Source organism: Vidua macroura, chromosome 20, assembly GCF_024509145.1.
Source record: "Vidua macroura isolate BioBank_ID:100142 chromosome 20, ASM2450914v1, whole genome shotgun sequence".
NCBI classification, from domain to species: Eukaryota; Metazoa; Chordata; class Aves; order Passeriformes; family Viduidae; genus Vidua; species Vidua macroura.
In genome coordinates this window covers 6,188,287-6,200,857 of record NC_071590.1, presented here as the reverse complement: position 1 = coordinate 6,200,857, position 12,571 = coordinate 6,188,287, and the positions used below count along the sequence as shown (strand labels likewise).

The window sequence follows — 12,571 nt, the reverse complement described above, 5'->3', positions numbered from 1 at the left end:
TACTAGGAAAACCATGAAGGAACAGCTGGACACACAACCAGGGGTTTGATTCCTGCTGGAAATATAAATCCCATGGTCCTGAATAAGCCATGGCAACTTTTAATGCCTGAGTCCTGAGCATGGGGTCTGGCTGAGGGAGGATTTCCCCAAAATGGGAAATCACAGCCCCAGTGGGTGCTGTGATTCTCCATGAGGATTCCCACTGGAAAAGCTGAGAATAATCCTCTTAAAGCCTCTTAAATGATGCTCTTGTTCAATGAGCACGATGCTGACTTGCTGTTAAATATTCATTTTGAAAGCTCTGGAGGAGACAAAAATTACAAAGCAAATCCTTCAGCCTTTAATATTGCAGAGGTTTGTATCTGTTGTAGTTTTTGGCAGTCATGAGGGAAAATATTTTCTAAAAGTACTGAAGATTTTCAGCTCAACACTTCCTCAGCTGTGTTGATTTAAAGACAAAAAGGGCAATGTTCCTGACCAGTTTTTTAAAAATTATAATATGCAGTGATTGGAAATTTGGTTATCCCAAAATTAGATGCAAGATAGGCTATCAGTGGCAGGAAGAAGCACAAGTAGAGCCAGTTTTCATTGAACCATAATTACAGAGTTCCAGCTGAATAAATGTTCTTTTCATACAATGCAATTCACTATACCTTAAAAATATGAAGCCATTCCAGCACTAAGACTGGAAAATGATCTGCTAGTGGCAAACTCTATTTCCAAGTACAACATGGCTCACTGAACTGGAGCTTCAGCCAAAGCCTGAGGCCTCAACAAGGTAATAATAAAATTCATTTTGTGGGTTCAGAGCTTTAATCTTAAAAAAAAATGTCAGTTCTATAGTTTGAATTTTACCAAAGTAATTATTAAAAACTATGGGGGAAACTGTTTTACCACACCTTAACTATACCAGTGAAATATCTGGCTTTGAATTTGCCCCATTTAGCAAGGCAGCTTTCTGAAATGACTCTAGAATATTTGTTTGCACATGGTGTTTATTTTTAAAACCTGCCTTTTAGGAAGCTTTTTTTTGTGTGTCTGTAACAGTAATGAGACAAATCCATCACAAAATGGATGCAGGTCTGTTAACCTATTTTTTTGAGTAGCAAAAATCAGTGATAACAGAAGGATTTGAGGTGATTCTCCAGGAACTGCAGAATTTGCCAGAATTCTGTTACCAGTTCTCTCACTGGAGCAGAGACATCACGTGTAGCCTGACATCTGCAGGGCTGTGGAAGGAAAAATAAGAATTCCCTCGATTCAAAGCTCTGCTGTGCCTCAGTTGTTGGTGTTTCCCTGGCTGCTCTCTCTTCCCAGCTGGGGATTCTCCCATCCACGAGCACAGCCTAGTGCTGAGGGCAGCAATCACAGCCTGAGCAGGGAATGGCACAGCCCAAGGCAGGGCTGCAAATCCTGGTCTTAGGAAATAGGCTAAGCCTGATTAAGAGCATAAACACACTGTTTAATTGTTTCCTCTCTGATTAGAGGTGGAGTCATGACAGGAATGTAAAGGGCAGGGAAGCAGTCTGGGGTGATGGGGTGTTGCTGACCCTTTAACCAGACTACATTGTCTGAGGACAGACCCCAATTAACACAAATAAATCTCATCAGCCACTGCAGAGAGCTGTTAGCAGCACAGACAGTGTCTGAGCAGGTCAGAGAGCACATTTTGGGGTGCCTTACCCAGAAAGGAAGCAGCAAAGAGAGTCTGGAGCTCATTACCCTTGGTGGGAGGAAAGGTCATTACAGGGATCACACAAGCAAGGTCCTGGAAGAGCAAACACTGCAGGACTTTCCTCTCCAAGGGAAGGAAGCTCTCTGGCACACAGCTGGAATGAAATCCCTAAACACCAGCTCCATCCCACAGAATGGAAACCATCAAAGCCTTTTTATTGAACAAGAGAAGCAGTGTTGAAATGACCTTAGTTAGGAACCAAAGGGTAGCTCCAAATTGCCTTGGAGGCATCACTGCTTTAAGTGGTTTAACATAAAGTGCCCTAAAGAGTAATTGCAGCCTTTGTGCTCTCTGTGGTTTGGGGTGAAGGGGATGCCAGGTGGGCCCTGGTGGACAATGCAAAAGATGGAAAAGATCAGAAAAAAAGAAGTGCCAGGATCACACAAAACAATTCTGGGTTTCATTCTGTAAAGCACGTGGCAGAGTTGGGAAGTTCTTTACCAGATAGAAGTTGTACAGGATGCTCACAAAACAAATCTGAATTCTCACAGAGTAAATTTGTCACCTACACCACTGGCTGGCTCTTCACTCTCATTCTGCTGCCACCATGCACAAGAAATGATTTGGGGATAATTCCCTTGCTTCAGGAAAAGGACACACAGGATGATATCCAACCCCAAAGGCACCTTGGAGCATCCATAAAAAATGGAGCAGTTCAAAAGCTCATTTAAAGCTTGTAACTTTTCCAACCTTTGCAGTTCACTGAACAAGCAGCTGTAGGAAGGTGAATATTTGGGTAGATCTTCTACAGAAGTGCTCAGCACTGTGAGACAGAGAATCTGTAGCTGGAAGTGTCTCTTTTATAACTTAAATTATTTAGTATTTCAGCCTTGGAGATGCCATCCAGGGGAGCAGTTGCAGTGAAGGGACCTAAAGTGATAACACTAAGAATTAACCCTCAGGTCCTGGTCAAATTCTGCCTGAAAGAAGTTTAGAAATGAGCTTTAAACAAAAATAAACACTTTGATTTTTAATGGGAGTTTTACACCAACATCATTCAGTTTGTTTTACTCTGAAAAATCCTACTCTGCTGGTTCTTCCTAAACTGCTGCCCTGCACTGACAGCAAAACTTATTTCTCTTTAAAAAGGGCTGTTTTACACTACCAGAAGGGAAGGATGCTCACTACTACTCAAGAAATGTTTGCTGCCAATTTTAAGACCTCTCAGTGCCACATTACCACCTCTTTACACCTCTGGTATTTTCTCCACGCTTTGGTACCTCCAGAAAATAATTAGGGTACATCAATGAATACCCTGCTGGATAAAATGAGCTACAGGAGGGTTAAACACTGATTTACTGACCTGGCAAAGAAAGCACTGCAAGCACAATTCCAGGCCAGAATTCCCAAGGAGCAGCATCCCTTAGTGCAGAGCTGCTGCTGTGCTGGATGTGCCTGTCTGTAGAGAGGGGGCACTGAAACTCTAACAAAAAGCTGCCAATCTGCTTTCTCTGCTCTGCACAGCCTAAAAACTTGCCCTGCATCACTCCAGAGCTCTCACTGTGCAGACTGTGGCACAGCCAAATGAATGAAAAGCCTCTTTCCCAGAGGATGAACTCCTTGGGAGTCCTCCCAGCAGGGAATAAAAACACAGTGTCTGAAAAGCTCCTCCTCTAGAATCATTTAGAAGCAGTTAATATTGTTTTTTTCTGCTTTTTAAGTCAGGAGTGACCAGAGCTATCCAAACAAGTGGCCAGCTGATTCCATTTCTATTTACATCAGGCTTCGCTCCCACTCTGCAGAGCTCCAAAAGGATTATGTGCCTCAAGAACAGGCACTCACAGAGGGGAAAAAAGCCCTTGGAGTCTTGGAACTGCAAAGGAAATCTTTTCTTTTCCAGGCAGAACTTCCCAAAATAACAACTGGATGTTCAGCTTCACAGGAAACTGCTGGGGGAGGAGCGGGGGGTTGGTTGATACAATATTTAAATAACTGAAATGTAGATCTCAGAAATGCTGGACAAAAAGCACATAAAGAGAAGAAATACTCAGCCACGAGTGAAGGAAAAGATGTCTGGCTGAACACTTAAATAATGGTAGAAAATACTTAAAACCCATTAATCAGATCATCACACTGTCCACAGGGATCAGTTTTTCACCATTAACTGAGTTTTTACTCCTGTTCAAATGCACAGCTTCACTTACTTGGTTAATTTATGGTCTTTCATTGCTACCAGGAACTCCCTGACAGTCTCAGGACTCTGGTACCTGCAGGGTGTTTTTGAAATGTACTTCAGTGTCTGCAAGGGACAGAAAGAAAAGATGTGCTGTTTAATACATATTTAATACTAGTTTAATAACATATTTAATTACTTATTAGTTAATATTTAATTACTTAGTACTTGTTTTACTAGTTGTGTATGGAACAAGTACTCTGAAAAGTCTCGAGAAAAACTGGAAAATCAATTCAGGTTTGGAAATCAACTTTATCTGAGCTGTTCAAAGCACAAAATTGCAAATTGAAGAATACAGAAAAGGACTGAGTTTTAGCTCTGCCTGCTAAAAAAACCCCTCTTGCTGTTTGTGAGACATTTGCTACCTTGGTTTGCTCCTTGTTTGGTTTTTGTCTTTTAAAAGCACACAGGAGAGTTGAATTCATCCTTAAACCCAAGTTTCCATGTGCTTTGTGCCAGGAATATTCCCACTGCCAGCCCAGAAATTCCTCCTTAAGATCTCTAATCTATCCTTGTTTTTATCCTTCACCTGCATTTTTGGCAATTTAAAGTTGATAGAAGCAGATTACGTGGCTTGTTATGAAATCTACAAGGATATTTTGCTATTAAAAATTAATTGAGCCAATTAAACTTTGATCAATTTTTTCCATATAACACCCACCAACCTTTGACAGCAAATGTTCTGTTTATTTGCAGTAACAACATTGAGCAGGTGGATAATGGAATTACATTACACAAAGTAATCTGAACTGAGTAAAAAAACATTTTTTTATAAAAAACCCACAAAAATTCCAGTTCACAGCTGTCTTTTCACTGGAAGGGACTTAAAATCTTCCTAAATATTTACTGTTGCTTGAATTAAACCCCAAAGTAAAGAGCTGGAAATAATTATAAGTTATTTTTCCTTTCTTTAAGCCCTGTCTGATATTTCCAGATAAAATGAAGCTGTTATTCACCAGTGATTGAAATGAAATTATTATATTGTCATGCAATGCAATTATTTCACAGGAGTAATTTCTCTTCCAGGTTCATCTTTTTTTTTTTGACAATTTCAAATCAATGAAAAAGCCAAAAGTACAGAAAAACAAAGCTCCTTTAATGGAGTTACTTCAGTGCCAATGGATCCAAGTCTGTAGGGAACTTGTGAAGAAATCCAAAGACAATCTTATAGAATCAAATGATGCTTTTCTTTCAGTCAAACATAGAAAATACACCCAGAACTGACACCAGCCACACCCCCAAGCACCCTATAGGTATTTAACATATAGAATAACAAAGCAATTCAGGATTTCAGGTGCACCCTGATAAAATTTACTTACAGGATCTTCCTCAGCTGTTTCCCAGAGGTGCAGGAAGAGACTGTCAGTCTCCATGAAGATTTAATTCCCATTTTTGGTAAGCCCCTATTTTGTTGAATGCAAGGCTTAGGAATGACAGCCTCTGTACCTTTTTCAAACAAAGCCAGAACTAAAACAAAACCAAAGCCTAGGCCAGATCTTATCCACATGAGTTGTGTCAGGGCTCAACAGAATTACTCATGCAAGCAAAGGCAAAGTGCTTTCAGCTGCCTGTCAGTCATGGTGCTGCCCATGCAGTTCTCCAGCACACACAATGGGTCTCACTGCAAGGCTCTGGGAAGTTGCTAATTTATTTTAAATGTTGGTATTTGTATTATAAGATTTTAGAATTCCCTCCCAGCAAGGGAGGAAATGTTTATTCCCCAGCTGGCATCCAAGTGATGTTATCTGTACGTGGGGTTTGGCTTTTCTTTGGATCAAAACCCAATTTAGATTATCTGTTTTGGCTGGGAATTATTGATTTAATTATGTTAATAAAAAAATACCAGTAATCTGTGCCTCAGCTTTGAAATCATCATCTTAATTATCACATTAGGTAATATCACAAATTCAGCAGATGATAGCAAGCTCTGCCCTGTGTCTTAAAGGATGGAATTTTTAGAATTAAAAAAAAAATCCTAACAAACCTTAACAGTTGAAAACCAGGGGGATTGAAATGTTGAAATTCTTTTATAGATTTTAAGAACAGCAGCTGTCTATCTTTGCCCTGACAGCACCCTTACAACCACAGAAAAGTGGCAGATGAAACATTTTATTATGGTTTGAATTAGGGGAAATTTGATACCAGATTATGAATACACAACCCCAAGGGTGTGAATTATTGCAGCCTGAGCTAACTGGTAAATGGATTTTCCCAGTGCTGCTCACCTCATACATGATTGTGTTCAGATTCTGCTGCCCAGAGCTCTGCTTGGTTTTGCCACTCTCTTTACGCTGCTGCTTGAGATCCGTAAGTAACTGGTACACCTAAAGATAAAAATAAAGTGGTTTAGAGCATCTGAGAGCATTCTACCTTAAAATATTACAGCAGGAAATCATAAGTGAACAGGAAATTTCTATCAGCCAAACAACAAAAAATGTGTGGTTATTCTGGTGGATGGACCAACAACTGGAATGAGAAATGTTCTGGCCCTAGAGTGATGAATAAGGATGGAATTTGTTTTTTAAAAGCTATGATTATTTTAAATAGATGAATGGAACTTTTTCAGATGTTTTGCTTCAGGCTTTGCAGTATATCCAGAGTCAATACCCAGAGCACTTCTCACTGTTCATCCCCTCATTTTTACCTGGCTTCACTCATGATCCAGCCTGGAGAATTATAAACTGACAAGTCCAGAGAAATAAGAAACCAAACATTTCCAGACAGTGAGAAATAGAACATCATCAGCTACAAAACGTCCATTACTTCACCCCTCTATGGAAAAGGAACACCTGTCAATGCTGAAATCAAACTCAGGCTGTGAACCTGGACAGCCAACACAAAAGGACAACAAGCTCAGAGGAGAACTGCAGGGATGGAACTCTGTGTGCAAAGCATCACCTGGATTTACAGAACCTTGGCTTTGCTGTGGAACTGCCACTGGGGAGGGGAGCAAATGGAAAGGAATCAGTAGTTGGAGGGAATCAGTACTTTTAAAAATCACGTTTGCCATTTTTTTCACATGGTTTCAACAGCCAGGCACTGAACACCAGTTTGGGTGACAGGGTATCATCCATTTCTCAGAGGAAATTTAGCAGAGCTCTTCCCAGATGCCTCATTAACACTCACCGGGTGCCTGCTCTGCTGTTTGCAGACAGATGCAGCTCAGGATAAAACACCTCAACATTAATTTCACAATAGAATGAAACAGCTGCAATAAAAAGCAGCTTCAGCAATACAGTAACACAGACAGAACCACTTGGGTTATTAAAACTGTTCCAAAAATGAAATTAATCAGCAAAGCAAAACATTTCCATTACCTGGCTTAAATTAAATCAACATTTGTTTCTACCCCCCTTAAAATGAGAGAAAAATACTCACTTCAGAATAATCTCAAGACCAAACAAACGCTACAGCACCCATTACTAGCAAAACCATTCCCAAATCTTCTTTAAAAAGAAGATTTTTTTTGCTTGAAAACAAACCAAATGCAAGGAAGAGTAAATCCCCTGCAGGTTTTGCTGATTGCTACTGCCAGGTTTCAACTTCCAAAGATTATGCAAGGGACTGATGACAGCTTGAAATTGCTGCTTTAAAAGCAGAATGAAGACAAACTTACCTCAAAGTTACTCAGCAATGCAGCATTTGCATCTTTTCTAAAAGGAAAAACAAAAACAATTAATTATGTTCCAAATGAAACCGTTTGAAGCTTTTCTTTGCCCAGTCACAGACACAAAAAGAACTTAAAGTTTAAAAAAAAAAAAAAGCTCTAAGACATATTATTTTGGTGATTCTACAGTTGCCATCTCTGGAAAATATTTACCATGCTGTCAGTAAAATGATGACATAAATATTGAGTATATTTTGCACAGTTTGCCCCATAAATCATAACACACTTGTACAACACACTCCTTTCACTCAGTCACCCTATTTTATTCACTCACCCAATTTCACACACTCAAAACAAATTGCTTTGCTTCTTCCTTAGAAAAAATGCCTCGGATTTTATACAAATAAAGAATGATGGGAAAAAGAATTCAGATTACAAGCACTATTTTCATTATCAGGCGAGAGCACCCTGAGTATTTTAGTACCACGGACACGTGTGTGTGTATAGACACAAAGAGAGCTTTAATTTTTATGTGTTGTACTGAGTGAAAAAACCACCAATTTATTGCATTTCCTCCTTATTAATTCTTGCCATCTTTATGTGCCTGTTCCCATATTAGAAGGGCAAGGCTGAGTTTCCCATTTTCCACTTCCTCAGTCCCCATTAAGCAAGAATCCTTATCCAAGGCTGGCAGAGCCAAGCACATTGTGCCTTTATTCCTCCTGGACATTGTAAATTTATATATTTAAAGTAAAAAGAGGGAGAAAAACTGCCCCAGAACATCCTCTGTTCCCTGAACAACACATTCTGCTGAGCAGTCAGTAGCCACAACAACAGAAAGTTTCCATACAAAAGGAAAAAAAAGCCTTTCTCAGGTCCGTGCTGCAGCTTAGGAAAAAGCAAAAAAAAAAAAAACCGACAAAAAAGGTACAATGTGTTGTTAAGCACCGAGAATGGCCTGAATAGAACTGTCACGTTCATCACTTTCAAATGGTAAATGCATCCACAAACTTCCACAGGTTCTAGCATTGTTTTTAAATGAAAAGGACCTTCTGAAATACGCTGAGATGAACTTCAACTTCCATTTCGCTGACCCGAGTGAAACTTCAGCAAGTGAGCTCAGGCACGCATTAGTTTTTCATTCATGTTTTACAAACCATATATAGCTTTTGTTGGGAGGTAAATGCAAGTCTTCAGAATGTTTGCATTCAGCCGGGCCCTACAGAAATCCCCGCGGATCAAAGACATTCTATAGGGAGAATTACGTATGGAATTCTTCGCCTGAGAGAGGATGAAATAAATACACGGCCATGCAAATGAGGCTGCGGAATCAAAGGTTAAGAATGAAATTATTTAAGACAACTGCTTTCCTTTTTCATTCCAATCCACTTTGCCATTCAGAAAAAGACTTTTGTTTTTTTTCACTTCAACGGCTCTGAAATACCAAAATTATAAATTGATCAACTTCTGCAACAGTAATAAAATTTCTTCGGTCCTGACTTACAGCTACCAATTTTACAGTCAAGAAACAAGGAATTCTGACTAATGGATTCTAATGTGTATTTTTAAGCAGTCAGCTCAAAATTTTGCTTAATTTTTATGTGATTAAGACTTAAGCAGAAAGGTAAAAATTTTCATGGTAACAGCAAAAATATAAACACTTTTTAGAGTCTTTAAATAGCTCATATTTGCCCTAATTTTAGTCTAAACCAAAATACTCTCGAGTAGGGCTGCATATATAAAAAAATATCTTGGTAAAGGGCATCACATCTTTACAAATATCACTGATACTTCATATTTTTACGTCTGCTGTTTCACATGTGTTGTATATTTAAACCACACTGTTTTCTGAGAGTGCTTTTCTCTAATAACAGATAATTCTGGTAAGAAATACAGAGTAATTCTGCTAAGAAAAATCCCCAGGAAGAACTTGGAGAGATGCGAAGCTTCCCTTCCAAATCAGGCAGGAGGCAAAAGAAGATTAATAAAAACTCAGTGGATGTGTAAGAAGCATCACAGATTTTTTTATTAATGGTATCAAAAGCATTTTTCTCAGTGCACAACAGCCAGAACAGCTCTTTTCTCTACAGGTTGCTACTCATATTAAGACTGTACTTCACTGTACTTCAGCAGATGTTTAATATTTTTTATCAACTTTTGATTTTCATGTTCACAGTAGAAAAGATTTCACGATGATAAAGCATCCCTGGATTACAGGGCTGTAGGAGCTCAGTGACTTTGGGGGACACATCCCATGAATGCCCCCACCCATTAGAGAAACTAAAATGCAATGAAAACTAGAAATTTAACCAGTCCACAGAACTTAAGAGAGATTTTAAGCTTCAAAACAGGTCAAATCCTATCGTTTTGTGCCCAAAACACACGGCAAGGTGGCCTGAAAGAGCCACCAGCCAAAATTCCGATTCTCTTATTGTATTTGCAATCGCTGGCACAAACCCCGCAGGTTTTTTCCTTCTCCAGCACTTTCAGCTCCTACACAAAGCTCATGGCAATAATGAAAAAAATCCCATTTTGCCTCTCGCAGGGCAGAGGGAGGGGACAGGAGGCGACAAGAGCGAGCCAGGCCGAGCCACGCAGCCTTTCGCCCCAACAGCTTGTCCGGTAGGAGTTTTAATAAAATAAACCCCTCCGACACTGAGCAGAACACCTGAACTTATTGTTGGGGGCAATAAACCCCTCATGGATTCACGTTACCCTCACACCCCTCACGGATTCACTGCACCCTCACACCCCTCACGGATTCATGGTACCCTCACACCCCTCACGAATTCACGGTACCCTCACATCCCTCACGGATTAATTGTACCCCCACATCCCTCACGGATTCATTGTACCCTCACACCCCTCACGCACAGGCCGACATGGATGTAACCCCCACACACACCACATACAGATGTGCCCACACACAGCCCACGCCCATAGAGATGCACCCGCACGGAGATTTTCCCCACACAAACCCCACTGAGATGCCCCGCAGCCCCGCTGTGGACACGGCAGGCTGGCTCCGAGGCCCGGCCGTGCCCCGTGCTCCCCCCTCAGGCCCTTCCTTACACCTCCATCTTGTCCTCCCCGGCGCGGCCTCCCCGAGGATCCTCCCGCTACCCCCGGGCAGCCGCAGCCCGGCGGGGCACGGCGGGGAGCAGCGGGCCGAGGCCCAGTGGAGCTGAAGGAGGCTTTGGTGACCGAGACGGAAGCGGAAGAGGAAGGAGAAATAAGGAACTTAAAAAAAAAAAGAAAAAAAGGAAAAGATCAGCTGCATTGGCCGGGAATCGAACCCGGGCCTCCCGCGTGGCAGGCGAGAATTCTACCACTGAACCACCAATGCCGGCGATGAGAGGGTCTCTTTCATCACAGCCTTTGTGCATAGATCAGACAGAAACTTGTATAATTTGTTTCCGAAATCATTCCGATTGGCGATTAGCTGCTGTTAACTGTGACAAAAGCAAAACAGTAACGCGAAAATACTTTCAAATTAAATCTTTAACCATGCGCTGCAGGGCTGAAGTGGTTGTGTAATACTCCTGTTGTTTTTTAAAGCACCCGTGCATGCATCCATCAAATTCATCAGCACCGTGCCTTCCCCAGCTGTCACCGTGACTCTTTCCCATCCAAACCATGTGCTGTTAAATTTTCCAAGAGCCCTTTTCATCCTCAGTAAAACCAGGTACACTTCAATGAGTGCAAACAGCTGAAAATCCTAATGGAAACCACAAGGAAAATTACCTGGCCAGGGAAATATTAATTCCTTAATTTTGATATTATCTCTCAGGGAAAATTCAATATGCAGATACAGCACCTCTAACTCCCTAAGGAGTGTCATATTTGCTTGCTTGCAGCTGGGATTTAAGAGCCTTTTAGGGATTTAGAGAACTGAATGGGTCAGCCTTGTGCCCGCAACCTCTGCCTTACAATTCCAGCACAAAACCCACCAGCCACTGTTTTCTCCACGACCAAACCTGACAAAATTAAGGTTTTTCTTCTCCTTAGAGTGTTGCAAATCCTAAACCAATTCAGAGTAACACGAGCAAACTGCAGTGCTTTAGGAAGTCCCCAGTGCCAGGACAGCGGGCAAGGAGCAGCTCCCAGTTTTCCAGGAACTTTCACCACCAGATTTAGAAGTGCTGGGCAAAATTTAAAAGCCGACCGCAAAGGCTTTTCAGCCCTTTTAATTTGAAAACCCCTAAAAAAAGCTTTTGGTGGGCATGTTCACCCCATCACACACAGGTAGAAATTTATTTATACTTCAAAATAATTTATTGTGGAGCCCTGTGGAATAAAAAAAGAGCCAGGAGAGAGGTCTGAGAGCTGCTGGTGTGACTCAGAGCACAGGATGTGATGGATGCTGCCCTTTTTCATGTCAGGATTAACTGGCCTTGTAAGTTGGCCAAAACTGGCAGAGCAAAAGCTCTGTGACTGCTCTGCCATGTCCCAAACCCTCCACGTGCAGCTGCCTGAAAGAAGGGAAAGGATGGCAGGTTTCATGTGAAAATGCTGTATTTCCACACAATCACATTTCAGGGTTTCATTCCAGAAATCTGATAATCCTCACCACTCTCTTCAGCTAAGGGTTCAGAACCTTCAGCACAATAATCTTAATTCTCCTTTACATCTCTTTATATCTCTCCCCCAGCAGTAAATTATTATATTTATTTCCACCATTTCCCCAAAATTTCACTTTCCTGACACGTTTTTTCTACCCTTTCCCCAAAATTTCACTTTCCTAACACGTTTTCTACCCTTTCCCCAAAATTTTGATTTCCTGACATGTTTTTTCTACCCTTTCCCCAAAATTTCACTTTCCTGGCACGTTTTTTTCTACCCTTTCCCCAAAATTTCACTTTCCTGACACATTTTCCTCACCATTTCCCCAAAATTTCGCTTTCCTGACATGTTGTTTTCTCCCAAATTTTCACTTTCCTGACATGTTTTTCCATCCTTTCAACAAAATTTCACTTTCCTGACACATTTTTCCAATCAGTGCTGCTTTTTACAACCCAGCTGGGGATGAAGGAGCATGACACAAACACCTCTTCCA

The 12,571-nt window shown here is 41.0% G+C and overlaps 1 protein-coding gene and 1 non-coding gene across 6 annotated transcripts in view; both read right to left on the bottom strand.

Annotated features, from left to right (window-relative positions):
• The window catches only part of CRCP (CGRP receptor component), a 41,892-nt gene extending 31,136 nt beyond the window's left edge, over positions 1–10,756 (bottom strand). The window contains exons 1-4 of one of the 5 annotated variants that reach the window (XM_053995304.1): positions 10,588–10,756; positions 7,525–7,561; positions 6,134–6,232; positions 3,880–3,974 (exon numbers count right to left, since the gene is read on the bottom strand). In XM_053995304.1, coding sequence (XP_053851279.1) covers positions 3,880–3,974; positions 6,134–6,232; positions 7,525–7,561; positions 10,588–10,595 — 239 coding nt within the window. In that variant the 5' untranslated portion in view covers positions 10,596–10,756. Of the gene's footprint in view, positions 1–3,879; positions 3,975–6,133; positions 6,233–7,524; positions 7,562–10,314; positions 10,388–10,587 lie in introns of those variants that run through there. The other 4 variants (XM_053995306.1, XM_053995307.1, XM_053995308.1 and 1 more) reach the window with 4 other exon arrangements.
• Positions 10,757–10,790: 34 nt separating this feature from the next.
• Positions 10,791–10,861, bottom strand: TRNAG-GCC (transfer RNA glycine (anticodon GCC)). The gene has a single exon. It is a non-coding gene; the product is annotated as a tRNA-Gly (tRNA).
• Positions 10,862–12,571: the final 1,710 nt, after the last annotated feature.